General features: G+C 39.0%; 1 protein-coding gene across 1 annotated transcript in view; it reads left to right on the top strand.

Moving 5' to 3' along the window:
• LARP4 (La ribonucleoprotein domain family, member 4) overlaps positions 1-20,878 on the top strand; it is a 66,503-nt gene extending 45,625 nt beyond the window's left edge. The window contains 8 exon segments of the mRNA XM_014542144.1: positions 582-794; positions 1,270-1,373; positions 4,993-5,205; positions 6,359-6,407; positions 9,741-9,902; positions 16,799-16,929; positions 17,046-17,214; positions 20,313-20,878. Of these exon segments, the coding sequence (XP_014397630.1) occupies positions 582-794; positions 1,270-1,373; positions 4,993-5,205; positions 6,359-6,407; positions 9,741-9,902; positions 16,799-16,929; positions 17,046-17,214; positions 20,313-20,651 (1,380 nt within the window). The 3' untranslated portion in view covers positions 20,652-20,878.
• Positions 20,879-21,083: the final 205 nt, after the last annotated feature.

Below are 21,083 nucleotides of genomic sequence, written 5' to 3'. Positions count from 1 at the left end.
CCCTCTCCCCCTTTCTCCCTCTCTCCTTCTCCATTCCTTTCTCTCTCTAAAAATCAGTAAGTAAAGAAATAAAATAAAAGACTGTTTTGGTCAGTGTATATTTGGGAAAGATTTCTAGAAGTGGGATTGATGTTCATAAGAGTTGTGCTATTTTGCATGCCCATCTTAATGTATCAGATTATCTGTTTTAGACTTTGCCAATTGTATAATTGAGAAATTTAATTCAACTTTAATTGCATTTCTCTTAGCAAGGTTTAGCATCTTTTTCATATGTTTAAGAGTCATTTGCCTTTTTTTTTTCTGTGAACTCTTTATTTTTCTAACTCATTTTTAGGTAGGATTGTTGGCTTTTAAATCTATTTTTTAGAATTTATGTATTTGGAATATTAACAGTTTCACTGTTTGGACTTCTGTGTATTTGCTATACATAAGTTTCAATTAATTAAATCTGTCATTTTCCTTTGCCTGATTCTACAATAGGCAGAAATAATGTAGTCATGTAAAATAAGTTAAAGTTTTTAATTAAATATATTTGTAAAAATATACACTTAGTCCTTTGTAATTATGTGTTCCTCTTCTAGGCAAGGATAAAAGCCATCAATACGTTTTTTGCTAAGAATGGTTTTCGATTAATGGACTCTAGTATGTATAGTCAGCCCATTCAAACTCAAGCACAGTATGCCTCACCAGTCTTTATGCAGCCTGTATATAGTCCTCACCAACAGTACTCCATCTATAGTATTGTGCCTCAGTCTTGGTCTCCAAATCCTGCACCTTACTTTGAAACACCACTGGTAAGTGAGATCTTTACAGAATAATAAAATTTTTTCACTCAAGCTGAAATTTGAAGAAATCAGCTAGAGTGGGAGTTCATTTTTTGTTTTGTTGATTGTTTATTTTCTGTTTTTTAAGTAATGATGAGGATCTATAATATCCCATAGCAAATGTATGCATGTGACTAAATGTTTCTATAATTTTATTCTTTAGATTTCGCTGTGTGAATGAAAGTTAGAGACTGGATAAATCCATTGATTTAAATTGCTTTTAGTTTTGTGAAACTTACTCAAAGAAAAGTGTTCTTTATGAAGTAATGGACCAGTGATTTCTTGTTCTGTAATGTACTGCAAAAGTGAAAAAGTAAAATGTTTAAAATTATTTTGAGCTAGAAGAAATTGATGCTAGGTTAAGTCGTCAGAAATTTCTTATGACCTTCACATCAGATGCTGCCTTTACCATTAACTGTTTTTAAACATTAAAATTTTCTTTTAGGCTCCGTTTCCAAATAGTAGTTTTGTGAATGGCTTTAGTTCACCAGGATCTTATAAAACAACTGCTGCTGCTGTGAATATGGGTCGACCATTCCAAAAAAATCGGTAAGATAAAAATCTTGGCTGGAATTTATTGTAAGCAGTTCTCAGTAGTTCTTACAGAGTCACTGTGTTCATTGCAATGCTTATTTGCAGATTCAGTGGAAAGGAATTTTTTTGTTTTGCACAAAATATATGAGTGATTTAATCTAGAATTTATAAACACGCTTTGACCTCATGTTGATAATGGGATAAAAGGACTTGGGGCTGAGATGGTACATGCTGATTTTTTTTTTTAATAAAGGGAACAGGAAATGTTCTATGACAGCAACACAAAGTCCAGTGTGTAAGTGCCTTTAGTGTGTTAAAGAGGTAACACAAAGTGGTTCCCCCACTGCCCCAAGCACCCACCTAATCCCATATCCCTGTTATTTCGACATTATTGACTATATTCTTCTTGCTGCAATCTGCATATCTGTGAAAGCAATTTTAAAATATATATTGTTATTTTTTCATCACTATTTACTCCCCCTACCCTCTTATTCCTCCCCCCTCCCCAAAATACTGATTTGAGAGAGAGAGAGAGAGAGAGAGAGAGAGAGAGAAACATTGATGTGAGAGAGAGACATCAATTGGTTGCCTTCCATACACACCCCAACTGGGGATGAAACCCACAGTCTGGGTATGTGCCCTGACTGGGAATCAAACCCACCACCTCTAGGTGTACCTGACAATGTTCCAATTAACTGAGCCACACCAGCCAGAGCTAAAGTAACTTTTCTTTTTTTTTCTAAAGTAACTTTTAACTAATAACTTAAAGTACTGCCCAGCCCATGTGGTTCAGTGTTGAGCATCAACCTAGGAACCAAGAGATCACGGTTCAATTCCTGGTCAGGTCACATGCTCAGGTTGCAGGCTCTGTCTCCAGTGCATGAGGCAGCCAATTGATGATTCTGTCATTGATGTTTCTATCTCTCTATCTCTCTTCCTTCTTCTGTCTCTAAAAACCAATAAAAACATATAAAAATATAAAAGTACTGATGTTTGCAGATGCTTGATTTAAAAATACATTGTTTTCATGGTGTTCCTTTATTGTTACTTGTCTTTGTCTGCTGTGCTTTCTTGGTGAAGGGGGTAAGATTACAATAAAAAAGCCAAAAATGACAGTCAAATCATTTTGGCTTTAATGGAGGTGTACCTATGGTATTGAAAATACAGGGCAGATTTATTATAATTTTGCTTGTTACTCGAAACCATTTGGGTATAATTCTTTTCCATATGTTTGACCAATGCAGGTTGCTGTTAATTTTTAATTACAGAAATAGCACATGAATACTTTCTTATATAAATGCAAATATTACAGTAACGTGTTTTGACACGCCTCCCCCCCCCCCACCAAATCCTTATTTCTTTATATCTAAGAAGTGACCACTGCTAGACCTTTATTTATATCAGTCAAGGAGAAAGTAACGATATAGGGCCCTCATGCAGTTTATTATATTGTATTGGCCTTATAACAGCCCAGTGATGATCACTAGACCTACTTAGAGAAAATACAACTAACTTTCAGAAGTCGGGGCATTTTTCTACCTTTCATACTTTATCTTTCTGTCACTATACTTCTTCCTTTCTATCTTTTATCGCTTATTTCTTTCTTTTGCCCAGATTGAGATTGTTAGTCCCTCTCAGTGAAGGGTAAGATTATGAGATCTGAGGGCTGTTTAAACCTAACTTGTCCATTAGGTCTCTTGAAATGCAATGAGAAAATTGAAGTGAAAGTTTTTGAACAGGTAATGTAAATAGCGTAGCTACTTAATGGGGTCATTTTCAGATATGATGGATAATATAAATATATTGAAAATTACGTGTTAGTTGACATTATATTATTTTAATTGCGACTAAAAACCTGCTTTGTGACAGAAAGTATCTGGAAACGTATCATCTCACATTAAACTCAGCCCAACTCTATAGCCTGAGTTTTATCTTTAACCTAATTTTTTATGTTCCTTAACGAGTAAAGTAGGATAGCTGGAAATGCGGTTGTAATTAATGTATGAGGTTTTAAATCCCTATTCAGAGAGCCAGGAATTGACATTGTGTTATTAATATTATGAATTTGTAATTATGAAAATAGACTGGAAAAAAAATGGAGCATATAAACTGCAAGCAAGGGGCTAAATATAAGTCTTATACTCTCTTGTTTAATCTATAGAGCCAACAGTGGATAGAGTGTTGGCCTGTGGACTGAAAGGTCCCAGGTTCGATTCCAGTAAAGGGCACATGCCCAGGTTGTGGGCTCGATTCCCAGTAGGGGCTGTGCAGGAGACTGCCCATCAATAATTCTCTCATCATTGGTGTTTCTATCTGTCTCTCTGTCCTTTCTTCTCTGAAATCAATAAAAACATATTTTTAAAAAACCTATAGAGCCAAGATCCTCAGTTGCTTGAACTTAACTTTAGATGTTTTAACTATTGATTAAACTGCATCTTCTCTCCTTTACCATAGCTTCATCTGCTTATAAATTGTAAGAGTTGAGTGCCTATGCACATGATCCAAGATAAAAGTTACTTTTGTTAGAAGTAGCTTTCTTTGTTTTGTCTTGTTTTTACCAGATTTCATACCTTAATTCAATAGCCTAGTCATGTCAGGCTATTTAGTTGTATTATATCTTCCTAGTTATATTATATGTCCCACGTATGGATCGTTGAACAACAAATTTCATTTGGCAAGGGATACTTAGTAAGAAGGTGGGATTTTAATATATTCCTCCATTTTATTTTTTTTAAATGTCATTCCCTTAAAGAGCCTTTTTATACTTTTTTTCTGATTTTCCGTTATGAAAAAAATTTTTTTTAAGCTTTATTGATTTTTTTTTAAGGAGAGAGAGAGAGAGAGAGAGAGAGAGGATGTGAGAGAGGGAGAAAGACATAACAATATGAGAGCATCATATCAGTTGGCCGCCTCTTGCAAGCCCCTCCTGGGGATCGAGCCCACAACCTGAGCATGTGCACAGACCGTGACTCGAACCAGCAACCTTTTAAAAAATTATTGATTTTAGAGAGAGGAAGGGAGAGGAGGAGAAACATTGATTGCCTGCCTTCTGCATACCCTCTACTGGGGAAGGATCAAACCTACAACCCAGGCATGCACCCAACTTGGAATCAAACCAGCAGCTTCCTGGTACATGGGACGACGCTCAAACAACTGAGCCATACCAGTTAGGGCTCTCCCTATGAAAATTTAATACTGGAGATTATGTATGTATGTCTGTACTTTATACATAAAATTAATAAGAAATTAATAAGGTAGAGGCTTGACACAGATTCATTAATAAGCTTAAAGCCTGGCTGATTTACATGTGTCAAGACTGCAGCTTATGTTAAAGAAAGAAGCTAAAATCATAGTTTTAGCCTGAGTATCTCAAAGAACTTTGGATTTTCCCCCAAATGTCTTTTAACAACTTTTTAATGTAAAAGTTCTTTGCCTGTTAAAAATAATATATCTAGGACATAAAAGGGTTTACATTTTTATAAAACAATTTTATGTTTAACTTAATTAATGGAAAACAGGAAACAGCAAAAAGCAGTTTTTAACTTGGCCTATTAAGAGTTTCTACCATTAAGAAGAAAGATGTTCTGTCTGTCTTGATTTATCCTCTCATATATGTGATCATTATTTCTCATAGCGTGAAGCCCCATTTTAGGGCATCAAGTGGTTCAGAACACTCAACAGAGGGATCTGTGTCATTGGGGGATGGACCAGTAAACAGATCTGGTTCAAGGAACTTTCCAACTGAACGGCATAACCCTATAGTAACAGGACATCAGGAGCAAAGCTACCTTCCAAAAGAGACTCCAACTTTGCCGATTGAACAGAATGGGGATTATGGTAGGGGCAGGTAAGTGAATATGGTAATAAATCTGGAAGGAAATAAGGTATATGAAACTCCTTTTATCATAATGTGAATATTTGGAAACCATGATCTAGTGTTAAGTAAATACATTTTTACATAATAGTTTTTCATAATTATTAAGAAATTTAGAGTGTTTATATAGAATGTAACTGAGTCAGATTTATGAAAATTATTATGAAGTTCACAAAGAATGATTTAGAAAGATAAAATCCCATCTGCATTATAGTTTTAATTTCCCACAACTAACTGGTTGATTGATTGATTGATTGATTGATTTTAGAGAGGAATGGAGTGAGAGATTTGTTGATCCACTTATTTATGCATTCATTGGTTGCTTCTTGTATGTGCCCTCATGGGATTGAACCCCCCAACCTTGGCGTATCAGAGCAGTGCTGTAAAACCAACTTAGCTACCCGGCCAGAGCTAATTTCTTACAACTTCTAAACTAAGGGAATGTGGTTATATATAACCTAACTTGCCTGAAAAAAACATAACTGAACCCTAATCTGCTCCTGGTGTGGAGAGAGTGCTTCTAATAAAAATGTGCATAGCTTACTTCATGGTGGTGGTGGTGATCCTAGTTGAAGTTTTTGGTAGATTTGCGCAGGATCCCTTCAGAAGAATACATATTTATCCTATATAATAAAAGCCTAATATACTAAGTGTCCAGTCGTCCGGTCAGCCATTCAACCAATCAAAGCGTAATATGCTAAGGCTTCTCAACCACTCACTATGACGTGCACTGACCACCAGGGGGCAGATGCTCTGACTGGTAGGTTAGCTTGCTGCTGGGGTCTGGCTGATTGGGACTGAGCGAGACTGGCTGGACACGCCTAGGAGCCCTCCCGGGGTCCCTCCCCAGCTGGCCAACCTCTCTGGCCCTGATTATGCACCGGTGGGGTCCCTCGGCCTGGCCTGTGCCCTCTCACAATCCAGGCTGAGGGACACACCACCCCCCACCCCCACCCCTGCTGAGTGCATGAATTTCGTGCACCGGGCCTCTAGTCTTTAATAATAATGGAAATTTAGATGTATAGATAATTAAAATAGAAATACACTCATTTTTATGAAATGTATAAATTTGAAGAAACTTAAGAGTTCTCCCTCCCACCACCCTTCTTTTTTGTTTTGTTAAAAGGAGAACTCTTTTCAGAGGTCGAAGACGACGAGAAGATGACAGAATCCCAGTAAGTATTTTTTTACTTTTAATTACTGCTGTTAATTTTTCTTTTCTTTTGTGATTTACTATGGCATTGACTTGTGATCTACCTTGGCTTTTAGGTTTCTACTTGATTGATTTTTTAAAAAAATATTATTGATTTCAGAGAGGAAGGGAGGGAGAGAGAGACAGAAAGAAACATCAGTGATGAGAGAGAACCGTTGATTGGCTGCCTCCTGCACGTCCCCCCTTGGGGATTGAGCCCATAATCCGGGCATGTGCCTTTGACCGGAATCAAACCTGGGACCCTTCAGTTCGCAGGCTGACGCTCTATCCACTGAGCCAAACCGGCTAGGGCAGTGGTCAGCAAACTGCGGCTTGCGAGCCACATGCGGCTCTTTGGCCCCTTGAGTGTGGCTCTTCCACAAAATACCGACTTCTGCACGTGGGCCACGAAGTTTCAATCGCACTGTATGTGTGCGCCCGCACGTGGTATTTTGTGGAAGAGCCACACTCAAGGGGCCAAAGAGCTGCATGTGGCTCTCGAGCCGCAGTTTGCCGACCACTGGGCTAGGGCTACTTGATCGATGATAGTATGCAGCAAAAGGTATGCAGCCTGTGCTTGACCCTGAAATATATACCATTATCACGCTCCCTCCACCCTTAAAGTGCACATATAGTTAGGGATTTGACCTGTGTTTCTCACTTTCTTAAAAAATTACTTGAGTATCTAATATTTTCACATGGTTTAAAAATAAAAAATATGAAAATATTCTATGAAAAGATTAACTCTTACTTTACTAACAGACATTTAAGCAGTTTGAATCTTCTGATTGTATATAAGTGCTATTACAAACAGTGCAATGATAACCTCATACAATTATCGTTTCCTATGTATGCAGTATCTGAAGGAGAATCTCTAGAAGTGGGATTTCTGGGTCACAATTAATAAGTTGCTGCTAAGTAGTTTTCTATAGGGGTTGTGCTGATTTTCATTCCTGTTTATCCATAGCCTTACAGAGGACATGATTTTATTTTATTTTTTTAAAGAATGGTTTATTAATCACTAGAGAGGAAGGGAGAGAGAGACATCGATGTGAGAGTACAACATCGATCAGCTTGCCTTCTGCACGCCCCCCACCAGGGATTGAGCCCACAACTCAGGCATGTGCTCTGACCAGGAATCGAACAGTTAACCTTTTTGGTGCATGGGACGACGCTCAACCAACAGCCACACCAGTCAGGGCAGGATATGATTTTTTGCCAATCTGATAAAGCATATCATTCATTTTTAAAGCTCTGTTGGATGGTGTTAGAAACTGTTATGCTGTTTATTAATTGTTCGGAGTCAATTTTCTACCTGCTGTTAATTCTTATATCCACTAATCTTATAAAATCTCTTAAAGAAAAATGTTTATAGCTAAGGCCTAATGTTCTTATTTGAATCTTAATGCCTCAGATTATTCATATTTTGATTTTTTGTGTGTGTTGTTTGTTCATAGTGACTACTTACCATTTCTTAACTGGGCCCAAAAAGTGTTGAGGAATAAAAATGATGTAGGAAGATATAGAGGTCTCAAGAAAACTCTGTCTAGAATTTACAGATATATCATAAATGTGTAATAAAATGCTTATTTTACATGTATAAGTAGTGAATTGTATACATATATAAGTAGTATACATATAGCTTACTGTTGGTTGTACATATAAGTTACACATACACCACATTTATAAAGTATTAAAAACATACACATTTTCAAAGAAGAAAATGTATTGCGTTATAACAAAGAATAGTCCTTAGGGCAAACTATGAACCCTTTAAAACAGTGTTGTTTTTTCCATTTATAGCTTTCTATACTATGGGCAGCCATGAGATTTTAGGCAACAACTATTTAAAGATACCATTGAAGCAGTTACATCCTCAAGTGGCCCTGAACAGTTGAGGAGAGGAGAAATTAGGTTTGAGGTCTGTTTAACATGTTAAAAAATGTCTGGATTGAGGACTGAAGGTTGAGATGAAGAAAAAGGAGACAGGCATGTTTTCCAGTAGGAAGGGCAGGAGTGAGGTGCCCTTGTGCAGGAGGGCGATGTTAGCTAGAGATGAAATTTAGGATTTGTAAACTTACTCATAGTAACTGAAGTTATATGAGTAGATGAGGTCATGGCAGGGGACTCTCTGTATAGTGAGTGATTTTTTTAAAAAGGGTCAAGATTGGAACCTTGGGGAACATAGTGGCTTTGGATTGAAAAATGAGATTGTTCATCATGTTGTTTGAAGTATCCAAGTAAAGTCTGAGTGGCAATGGCTGATAGGCAGGCAAATGGATATCTGGGTTTCAGGTGAATGTCTGGGCTGAAAATAAAGTGTACAACTCAGTGATTTTTGGTATATTTTCAGAGTTGTGCAGCCGAAAGTTACCAAAAAGTGAAAAATTGTTTTAAGGATTGTTTGCATGTAGATAATAGTTAAAGTCATGAATAAAGGGTATCATCACACAGGGAAAGTATGGAATATGGAAAATGAGAAGTAATGACTGTATAGAAACCAAAAACCATCAAAAGAAGTAGGCAGGCAGAGAACAGCACATGATTATCAGATCTGTGCATCAAGAGAAAGGTGTGTCACAGAAGCTAAGGGAGAAATGAGCTCCCAAAGGAAAGAATGTTTACCATGCCAAATGCTATAGTGAGGTCATGGAAAAAAGTCTTCCAGCTTTTGCATTGTGGAAGGCATTGGTGACTTGTCAAAGCAGTGGTATGATGAGTACAGAGGTGAGGAAGTAGAGGAGGGAGGTACAAGTGAGAGGTTTGTCAGGATATAGAGTGGTTAGGGGGAAAGAGACAGATGAGATTTTCAAGGAAGGATATTGTTCTCTCTTGAGACTATGGAAGGGTGAATGATGATGGCAAATTTATGTGAGGTAGGGTTTTTTTTTTGTTAGAAAAGGAGGTATAGCTAATTTAGAAAGCAAAGAATAGTGGAGATTGATGAGAAAAGGCTTAGGAGTGTGGCAAAGTTTGCAAAATAAACAAGAGAGGGAGCTAACTAAAGGTATGGAGGACTGATAGACTATGAGAGCTCATGTTCTCTTCAGCAGCACATACACTAAAATTTGAACAATGTAGAGAAGAATTACATAGCCCTGTGGAAGGATGACTTGCAAATTTGTGAAGCATGCCATATTAAAAAAAAAAAAAAAGAAGACTAATAAGAGCTCAATTGAGATGAGAAGCCAAAAATTTATAGGGAAACAATTCTGTACATTAGGGTAGAGTTTGTTTTTTGAAGTTTCAGCTTCTGTGGTACAGGGTTAGAGAATAAGGTAGTCATATGACCTGTTTTATGATTTGTGTCTTTTAGAGACCCCAACCTTCAACACCTGAAGCAAAGGCTCCAACACCAAAGTTTGACTTATTAGCCTCAAATTTTCCTCCTTTACCTGGAAGTTCATCAAGAACACCAGGTGAACTTGTTTTGGAGAGTAGGATGTCTGATGTTGTTAAAGGTGTCTGCAAAGAAAAGGTAAACACTGAAACATCCAATCTTCTACCTTTTGGGGACTATATATTAGCCTATGTTTTAAGTTATTTAGGTTTTTGTTCTTAATAAGTATTTCTAATATAGTTTTAATTCAGGGGATTGTCAGTATACATTGAGTATTATAAAAAGATTTATGATAGTCCTGTGGCCACGTGGCTCAGTTGGTTGGAGCATCGTCGTCCCCTACGTCCAGTACATCAAAAGGTTGCAAGTTCGATTCCTCCTCAAGGCACATACCTAGGTTGCGGTAGGGGAAGCAACTGATCAGTGTTTCTCCCTCTCTCTATCTCTGTCTCTCTCCGTTCTTCTCTATCTAAAATCAGTTAAAAAAATACCCTCAGGTGAGGATTTTTAAAAAACTAAGAAAAATATTTATGATAAAGCTACAAATAAAATATTTTGTCATTTTTACATGTCTTTGTCAGTCACTCAGCTTGATAGAACTGATTAATGCAAGCCAAATGGAAAGTGTCATTTCCACTTAAGTGCCTATAATTAACCAATGATATAAATGAGAATTTTAAGCTAGTTTGGTAAACTCAGTTTTTAAATAATGGAGAGTGGATATCAAAATGTTAGGATACCTCATCCTATAATATTTTTGAGTTAGACCTCTTAATATGGTAAATTCCCATTCCCCACAGAATTTTCTCATGTTCTACCCTTTTTTTTTCTAATTCTATTGTTATTTTAATAGTACATGTACACAGTATACCTAGGCTTGTAATGGAAATAGTACCCTGCAACCACCTTCAACTCTAGCTTTTCTCTTGACATTTGTTCCTGTATTTCTAAGGAAAGCCAAAACAAGCAAATGTACTTGGTTATACTGCTATTTTTTTTACCTTTCAGTTATAGACACCTATTAACTTTACATTCTAGAAGCTAAGTACTTAGCTCTCTTAAAGCAACATATTCTTCTCATCCTCCCAGTAGATTTTACTTTATCATATCTAGGATACCATCAATTATAAGATGCCCCATTATTTTATTTAAAATTTAATTAATTAATTTCATTTTTTTGTTAATCTTCACCCAATGCTATTTTCCCACTGATTTTTAGAGAGAGCAGAAGGGAGTGGAGAGAGACAGAGAGAAACATCAATATAAGAGAGACACATCGATTGGTTGCCTGCCACACGGGCCCCAACCAAGTCCAGGGATTGAGCCTGCAACCGAGGTGTGTGCCCTTGACTACAATCGAACCTGTCCGTGGCTGATGCTCTATCCACTGAGTCAAACTAGCTCGGGCTATGCCCCATTATTTTAGTATCACTAAGAAAAAAATTATTGCCAGTTAGAGTAGGATATGCCATCATTGTAAGTCACATCTCAGTATTACATAACTTTTTCCTAACAGCCTCATAGTATACTGTTATTATTTTTCCTTTTTTATATTCTCCATGGCCTGCTGCACAGCTATGTTCCTGGGACGTCTCTTCACTATCAATCCTGGGAATTTTCCTTACTCTACTTGGTTAGATCCCCCCTTTTTCTTGCTCTTGTTTTACTTTCCCATATTATGGTGAGTCACATCTTCCCAAGCTTCCTGAATAAAGGGCTTTTAGTATAAATTTGTAGAGATCTTGCATTCTGAAAATTTTTTGATGTTCTCACACTTGATCAGTAGCATATCTAGTAGAATTCATTCTACTATTGATGGACATTTGAGCTGTGTTTTCTTTGAAATTTTGAAGATACTTTATTGCCTTTTTTTTAAAAGTGCAGTATTGTAGTTATTTTGTCACTTCTAAGATTCATATATTTCTTCACCTTTGAAAATCAGGCTGTCTTTTTTTTTTCTTTATTGTTGAATGTATTACATATGTCCCCCCTTTTCCCCATTGACCCCCTCCAGTCCATCCCTCACCCAAGTCTTCATCATCCCATTGTCTGTGTCCTTGGGTTACACATATATGTATTCTTTTGTTACTTCTTCCCTTCTGTGTTGTATGAAATATATTGCTGTTGATGTAGGCGACTATTTTATTTTGAGCTATTGTGTAAGAATATAACATTCATTTTACCATTGATGGACTAATGTTTTTTGTCGGTTCATTATTATAAGCAATACTGCTATGAATCTTCAAACTTTCTGTTCATGTGAGCAAGAACATTTCTAAGGTATAATTGCTGAGTGATAGGGCTTTTTTTTTTTTTTTTTAATCGGTAACATTTTTTTTTAAATATATATTTGATTGGTATTTTACAGCGAGGAAGGGAGAGGGATAGAGAGCCAGAAACATCGATGAGAGAGAAGCATCGATCAGCTGCCTCCTGCACACCCCCTCCTGGGGGGATGTGCCCGCAACCCAGGTACATGCCCTTGACCGGAATCGAACCTGGGACCCTTCAGTCCCCAGGCCGACGCTCTATCTAGTGAGCCAAACCGGCCAGGACAGTGATAGGGCTTTTTAAAATTTGAATGACTCTTGAGGTTAAATTACTTTTTTTTTTTTTTTAATCCTCACCCAAGGGTATTTTTTCCATTGATTTCTAAAGGGGGAGTGGGGGAGAGAGAGAGACTCACCTCTACTGGGACTGGGGAACCTGCAAACGAGGTGCCCTTGCCTGTGCCCTTAACCGGGAATTGAACCTGTGACCCATGGGCCAATGCTCTAACCACTGAGAAACTGGCCACAGCTAAATTATCATTTTTATGTTTATTGGCCATTTGAGTCTCTTTTATAAAAAGAGTTTTTTAAATATTTTGGCACATTAAATTGGGTTATCTCTTATCTTACAGATTCATGGAATTTAAACAGTATTCTGGATACTAATTCTTTGTCAGTTATGTATATCACTAATGGTTTATTTTCAGTCTTATGTATTTGTGGGTAAAAAACAGGTTCTTAATTTTAATATGGTTATATTTGGCAGTATTTCCTTTGTAGTTTTTTTTTCTTTTTAGCTTAGGAAATAATCTAGCTTCCAGAGGTTCATGTCAGAAACTGTGGTTTATTTGTTTTTTTAAAATATTTTTATTGATTTTAGAGAGGAAGAGAGAGGGAGAGATAGATACATCAATGATGAGAGAGAATCACTGATTGGCTGCCTCCTGCACTCCCCTCATTGATCCGGTAACCCAAGCATGTGTTCTGACTGGGAATCGAATCGTGACCTCCTGGTTCATAGGTCAGCGCTCAACCACTGAGCCACTGCAACCAGGCTAGAAACTATGGTTTTGATCCCTCATTCTCCCAATGACGTGTATCTTTCCACCCATCCCACCCCACCGGAGGCTTTTAGGATATTTTATTTATTCCTGGTATTCTGTGAAATTTCATGATGATGTATCTTGCTATGACTCTCTTTGTTTTGTTTGGTTTTAATCATTGTACTGGATACCTTGATGGGATTTTTAAATCTGGAAACTCATGACCTTCCATGTGGGATGAATTTCCCGAACTTCTCTTTGATAAATCCTTCACCTCTTTTCTTCTCTTTTTCTGGAACTCTTAATTTGATATTGGACCTTGGTTTGCTTGTTTTGGCTTTCCTAATTTTGAGTTTTGTACTTGTCTTATTTTTCTTGTTTTAATTCTGGTAAAATACACATAACATAAATTTACCATCTTAACCATTGTTAAGTGTGTGCAGCTCAGTTGTGCTAAATACATTCACGTTGTTGTGCAATCAATCTCCAGAACTCTTTTAGTCTTAGAAAGCTAAAATACTACCAGTAAACAATAAATCCCATTCTCCCTTCCCGCTGCCCCTGGCAATCATCATTCTACTTTGTCTCTATAACTGACTATTTTAGTTGCCTCATATAAATAGAATCATAGAGTATTTTGTCTTTTTGTGGCTAGCTTATTTCACTTGGCATGATGTCCTCAAGATTCATCCATTGTTGTGGCATGTGTCCTTTATTCCTTTCATTGCACAGTAACATTGCATTGTATGAATATATAGTAGCCACCCCCCCCATCTGTAATTTTGCTTTCCATGGTTTCAGTTACCACAATTTAAAACTATTAAATGGAAAATTCCAAAAATTAACAATGCATAAATTTTAATTGAAGATTTTTAAGTGGATTTTTAGAGAGAGATAGAGGGGGGGAGAGATAGAAACATCAATGTGATAACAACAAATCAATCCGCTGCCTCCTGCACACCTGCTATCAGGGATCAAGCCTGCAACCTAAGCATGTGCCCTGACCAGGAATTGAACCTACTACCCCTTGGTTCACAGGATGATACCCAACCAACTGAGCCACACCAGACAGGCAACAATTCTTAAGTTTCAAATTTCATGCCCTTCTGAGAAGCGCGCTTGGTATGTGAATCATTGTCAGGTGTATCCACAGTATATATACTATCCAGCCTTTAGTCTCTCTCAGTTATCTGGTCACATGTCACTATAGTACAGTGCTTGTGTGCAAGAAACTCTTATTTTACATAATAGTGGCCCCAGAGCATAAGAGTAGTGATGCTGGTGATTTGTATATGCCAAAGAAAAGATGTAGAGTCTTCCTTTAAGTGAAATGGTAAGTGCTGTACAATAAGATATTTTGAGAAAGAGAGACGACAGACCACATTCACAAAACCTTTATTACAGTACTAGAGGCCCGGTGCACGAATTCATGCACAGGTGGGGCCCCTCTGGGTTGCCTGCAGGGATTGGCCTGAAACCTGCAGTCCAACGAAACCTGTAGTCCTACACTGCCTGCAGCTCCTACCTGCTGCTCCTGCTCATCCCGGGCCCCACTGCACCTGCTGAGGGCTCGCGCCCAATTAGTCCCAATCAAGAGAGGCTCGAGCTGTCACAGCAGTGCTCACCAGCTGTGAGCCCTGCATCTGGCGCCCTCCAGAGAGGAGTGACCTGCAGGATCAGGCTGAAACCGGCTCTCTGACATCCCTCAAGGGGTCCCGGATTGCGAGAGGGCACAGGCCAGGCTGAGGGACCCCACCAGTGCACAATCGGTCTGGGGAGGGACTGCAGGAGGGCTCCAGGGCTTGTCCAACCCATCTCACTCAGTCCTGATCTGCCTGACCACAGCAGCAAGCTAACCTACCAGTCAGAGCGTCTGCCCCCTGATGGTCAGTGCACATCATAGAGCCATTGAGCGGCCTTAGCATGTAATTAGCATATTATACTTTGATTGAACAGTCGACCGGTCACCGGAGGACCGGACACTTAGCATATTAGGCTTTTATTATATAGGATATTGTTGTAATTTTCTGTTTTTGTTTTTTGTTTTTGTTACTAGAGGCCCAGTGCACGAGATTCGTGCACTGGCGGGGGCGGGGGAAGGCAGGGTCCCCTAGCCCAGCCTGCATCCTCTCGCAGTCCAGGACCCCTTGGGGGATGTCCACCTGCTGGCTTAGGCTGGATCCCTAGGAGGCAGTCAGACATCCCTCTTGCAGTATGGGGCTCTCGCAGTCTGGGACCTCTCGCTCCTTACCGCCCGCCTGCAGCGGGGGCAGGAGAGGTTCCCACCACCACTGCTGCGCTCCCCAGCTGTGAGCCTGGCTTCTGGCTGAGCAGCGTCTCCCCTGTGGGAGCACACAGACCACCAGGGAGCAGCTCCTGCGTTGAGCGTCTGCCCCTTGGTTGTCAGTGCACGTCATAGCGACTAGACATTCGCCTTTTGGTTTATTTGCATTTTATGCTTTTAGTATATAGGATTAATGTATTTCTGAGCTTAATTTATAAATTAAACTTTATCATAGATATAGATATGTATGTATAGGAAAAATTGGGGTTCTGGGAACATATTACCTATTGATAAGGGAGGGACTACTGTTCCACATTTTGTTTATCTGTTCACCAGTTGATGAACATTTGTGTTGTTCTCACTTTTTTGGCTATTAGGAATAATGCTACTATGAACATTTTTGCTTAAATTTTTTGCAGACATGCTTTCTCTTGGGTACGTACCCAAGAGTGAATTATGGTAACTCTAACTTTTTGAGGAACTGCCTCACTATTTTCCAAAGTGGCTGCACCATTTTACATTGCCACTCTCTATGTATGAGGGTTCCAATATCTCCATATCACTAACTTTTGTTATTGCCTCTCTTACTGATTATAGCCATCCTAGTGAGTATGTAGTGGTTTCTTGTTGTGGTTTTGATTTGCATTTCCCTAATGACTAATGATGTTGAACATCTTTTCATATATTCTTGTTGGCCATTTATATATCTTATTTGGAGAAATGACTCTATAAGTCTAATTTTAAATTTTTATTGTTTAATTATAATTGACATTCAATATTATATTAGTTTCAAATGTACAACATAGTAGTTAGACATCTATATAACTTGCTAAGTCAGTTGTTCTCAACCTTGGTTGCACATTAGAATCACCTGGGAATCTTTTTAAAATCCTGATTTCTGGGCCTCATCCTCTGGAAATTCTGTTTCTTTGTTATGGGGTGGGGCGCCCCACCCCATAACAAAGAAACAGAATTTCCAGAGGATGAGGCCCAGAAATCAGGATTTTAAAAAGATTCCCAGGTAATTCTAATGTGCAGCCAAGGTTGAGAACCACTGCAATAACCCATTTCTCTCCTGTCCCTTTAGCCCTAGGACAGTGATGGTGAACCTTTTGAGCTCGGCATGTCAGCATTTTGGAAAACCCTAACTTAACTCTGGTGCCGTGTCACATATAGAAATTTTTTGATATTTGCAACCATAGTAAAACAAAGACTTATATTTTTGATATTTATTTTATATATTTAAATGCCATTTAACAAAGAAAAATCAACCAAAAAAATGAGTTCGCGGGTCACCTCTGACACGCGTGTCATAGTTTCGCCATCAGTGGTCTAGTACCTACCTGACACATAATTATTGACTACATTTCCTATTGACTACATTCCCATGCTGTATTTTACTATAAATGTAATTTTGAAATATGTTTTCACTTTAAGGATAATGAAGAGTTAAGACAAGGGGATAGTTGCCCAGTGCCTGCAGAGGATGAACAGACCGACTGCACCGCTGCCCAGCAACTCAACACAAGTACCGGTCCTTCGTGTACAGCTGAGCCTCTTTCATTGAGGTACAGGTTTTGATATGGAAAGATCTTCCACATTAAGATTACTTTTTCTTCTGATCATTTGCTCACCTGTTTCTGTGTACTATACTAAATCTAATGTAAAATTCTTTTTTTCTTAGCACAACTCATATAGAAAAGGATATAGTGGAGGATTCCACTGTTCAGAAGGATGTTCTCAACTCGACAACTGTATCAGTTTCTTCCCCAAATCCTGCAAAGCCATCAGGGACAAATACTGCTTCACCATGTGATAATAACGTAAATGCAGCTGTAACTGTGGCCCTACAGGTAACTTGGTGAATTTAGTTTATGTGAGAAAAATATCATCGGTTTAATAATGAGCATTCTCACCCCCACCCCCACGCCCCATAACTCTTTGCTGTAGCAGAGTCATTTGGAAATAGCCCAAATTGGGGTTGCCTACATCCTGCCAAAAAGCTAAAGGACTTTAAAGTCACTGTGAAGAAATGGCGAATTTTAGTCATGTTGAGGGAGTGAAAAAGTTACTATTCATTCTGTTTCTTTTGATTGCTTTTTTCTGATCATATTATAGTTAAGTGAAACTTCTTTCTTGTCTATGTTATGTTGTATGAATCATTTTTGGGTTAGCATAAAGAGGCTTTGAGCCTCTTGGACTGTGTGTGTGTGTGTGTGTGTGATGCTTAACAAGTCTGTGGAACCCATGAGGGAATGCTAGTTTTTATTCAATTTCCAGAATCATTTTTATAATTAGGGAAATACAGAAAAGCAGAGGTGGGGGTGGGGGATGGGGGAGAAACCACAAAATTTACCTATAATCCTTTCATTTTATGTGTGTATGTATGTATGTATTATTGTTATTATTATTTTTTATTTTAGAGAGAGAGGAAGGGAGAGGGAGAGAGATAGAAACATCAACTGGCTGCTTCCTGCGTGCCCCCACTGGGGATTGAGCTCCCAATCCAGGCATGTGCCCTGATCAGGAATCGAACCGGCATCCTCTTGGTGCATGGGATGATGCTCAACCAACTGAGCCATACCAGCCAGGCCTTTTATTTATTGATATAGCTAGTAGTATTTTGGTATAGGTATTTCTTTTTTCTAGGTTAAGAACATTTTATCCCTGGCCTGGTAGCTTAGTTGGTTGGAGCATCGTCCCGATAATGCCAAGGTTGTGGGTTCAATCCCCAGTCAGGGCATATACATGAATCAACCAATGAGTGCATAAATAAGTAGAACAATAAGTCAGTTTGTGTCTCTGTTTCTCTCTCTCAAATCAATCAATAAATTTTTTTAAGGAATATTTTATCTTGTGATTTAATAATATAATCCTATCTAATAAAAGAGAAACATGCAAATTAGCTGTCCCTCTGCTACGCTCACAAGTCATGCCCACCAGCCAATGAGAAGCGAGTATGCAAATTAACCCAACAAAGATGGCGGGTAATTTGCATACACAGCAGAGTGGGAGAGATGGCAGCTTGGGGGGACGTGGCTCCCTCGGTCACTGGACGGAGAGCAGAGCAAGAGAGCCGGAGGCTTGGGGGGACGTGGCTCCCTTGGTCAGTTGGGGAAAACCCAGAGCCCCAGAGTGTGGGGAGCACCAGGAAGTCTGGGAATAGTAGTTTTGGTGGCAGCCCCAGGACCGGAAGCGGAAGCCCAGAGTGCGGGGAGCACCAGGAATGCTAGGAATCGTAGTTCTGTTGGCAGACTGATCTCCTAGACCAGTGGTTCTCAACCTTCCTAATGCTGCAACCCTTTAATACAGTTCCTCATGTTGTGACCCAACCATAAAACTCTTTTTGTTGCTACTTCATAACTGTAATGTTGCTACTGTTATGAATCATAATGTAAATATCTGATATGCAGGATGTATTTTCATTGTTAGAAATTGAACATAAAGCATAGTGATTAATCACAAAAACAATAGGTAATTATATATGTGTTTTCCGATGGTCTTAGGCGACCCCTGTGAAAGGGTCGTTGGACCCCCAAAAGGGTCGCGACCAACAGGTTGGTGACCCACAGGTTGAGAACCGCTGCGCTAGAGCAAAGTAAGCCTGGAGCAAACTATTGCGGCGGTTGGGGATGGAGGGAAAGCAAAGGTGAGAGACATAAGTAAAATCAGAGTGTCTAGGAAAAATTAAAGGGAAGATATCCTAAAACTTTCAGGAAATCTCTACCAATGGAGCAAAGAAAAAAAAAAGCCTCTATTATTCTGTGAGCAACAAACCAAACTGGGTTTTGGGTCTCAGACAATTCGCTCATATGATTGCAAAGACAGAAACTCCCGGATTGGAGAGGGCTCTCCTGAGGGTTCCCAGATTGGAAAGGGTGCATGTCGGGCTGAGGGACCCCCCCACCCCCACCCCAGTGCACCGGACCCCTAGTAATAATAATAATAACAACAAGCCCAGCTGGTATGACTCAGTTGGTTGAGTTCGGTCCATGCACCAGGAGGTTGTAGGTTTGATTCCTGGTCAGGGCACATGCCGGGTTTGCAGGCTCGATCCCCAGGGGATGTGCAGAAGGCAGCCAGTTGATGTTTCTGTATCCTTTCCCTTCCTCTCTCTGAGGTCAATAAAAACATTTAAAGTAATAAGAGTAGTAATAATAGAATAGCAGCTAGCAAGTATTGAATACCTACTATCCTATTTTCACAACACCCCTGTTGGCCTACTTTTTCAGATAAAATAATTAAGACTTTTAATTAGTCTTTCACTAATATATGATTGGTGTACAACTGCTCTGCAGAAATTCTTATAGAATCCCGCCTAGTGTTCTTTGTACCAAGGGAAAAGAGAATGAAACCATTTTATTTCATTATATGGATGGACTATTAATTTAATCTGTCCTTGTTAGACATTTAGGTTGTTTCCAGTTTTTTTTCCCATTACTATAAACATGCTAACATATGAGAATTCAGATAAATTCCTCAAGTGAATTTATTGTTTCATACATAAATTGCAGCAGTTTTTATTATTTTCAACAAATGTACTTTTCTTTTTTTGCCCTCTAGGATATGTTTATTGATTTGGGGTAGGGGGGTAGGGAAGAGAGTGACATTGATGTGAGAGAGAAACATTGATTGGTGGCCTCCCATACACACCCTGACTGGGGATTGAACCCGTGACCTAGGTATGTGTCTTAACCGGGAATTGAACCCGCAACCTTTTTGGTGTAGGGGACAACACTCCAACAAAGGTGCCACCCAGCCAGGGCCACAAAAGTACTTTCTTAAAAAGATTGTACTGGCCCTGGTTGGGTAGCTCAGTTAGTTAGAGCATCGATTACCCTTTCTTAGAAAATAACTTACTGATTTTCTTGTGGTCAGTACTATCCTTTTTGTACTTTATTACTTAGGGAATGTACACCATAAAAATGTTTTGTTTTTCTCCCCTTCCAAGGAACCCCGAAAGCTAAGTTATGCTGAAGTGTGCCAGAAGCCCCCTAAAGAGCCATCTCCAATTCCTGTGCAGCCACTACGAGAACTTCGCTCCAATGTAGTGTCTCCCACCAAAATGAAGAGAAATGGAGCTCCTGAGAAGTCCATTGAGAAACCACATGAGAAGCCAGAAGCAAGGGCTAGTAAGGATTATTCTGGCTTCCGAGGCAATACCATTTCCAGGGGAGCAGCTGGAAAAATCAGGGAACTGAGACGCCAGTTTGGTCACAGGGCCATACCTCAGGGAGTTACTCGACGTAATGGCAAAGAGCAATATGTGCCACCCAGATCACCAAAGTAAAACAAACAAACCAACAAACAAAAACTTCTCTCTCTTCCCATTAAACTTGAGCCGTGGCTATATTGAACTGTTATGGAGGGGAGAGGGTGACCAGGAAGGAAACAAGAGAAAGTATATCCTTAAATCATTACAGATTTTGGAGTTGTGAGCAGTAGAATCCCAAAATTCATCTCTAAAGTGATTTTAAAATGCTGGAGGATTCCAATCAGTATAAATATATATATATATATGTATACATATATAAAAATATACACACAGTGGGGCCTTGACTTACGAGTGTCCCGACTAACGAGTTTTTTTGAGATACCAGCTGTCTCTCTGCCGATTTTTTGCATTGAGTTGATAGAGTAATTTGAGTTAACGAGCTCCTTAACGAGCTCGGTCTCGGAACGAATTAAACTCGTAAGTCAAGGCCCCATTGTGTACACACAC

The sequence above is a fragment of the Myotis brandtii genome, unplaced genomic scaffold (genome assembly GCF_000412655.1).
Source record: "Myotis brandtii unplaced genomic scaffold, ASM41265v1 scaffold29, whole genome shotgun sequence".
In the NCBI taxonomy this organism is placed as follows: domain Eukaryota; kingdom Metazoa; phylum Chordata; class Mammalia; order Chiroptera; family Vespertilionidae; genus Myotis; species Myotis brandtii.
This window is presented reverse-complemented; position numbering and strand designations above follow the sequence as displayed.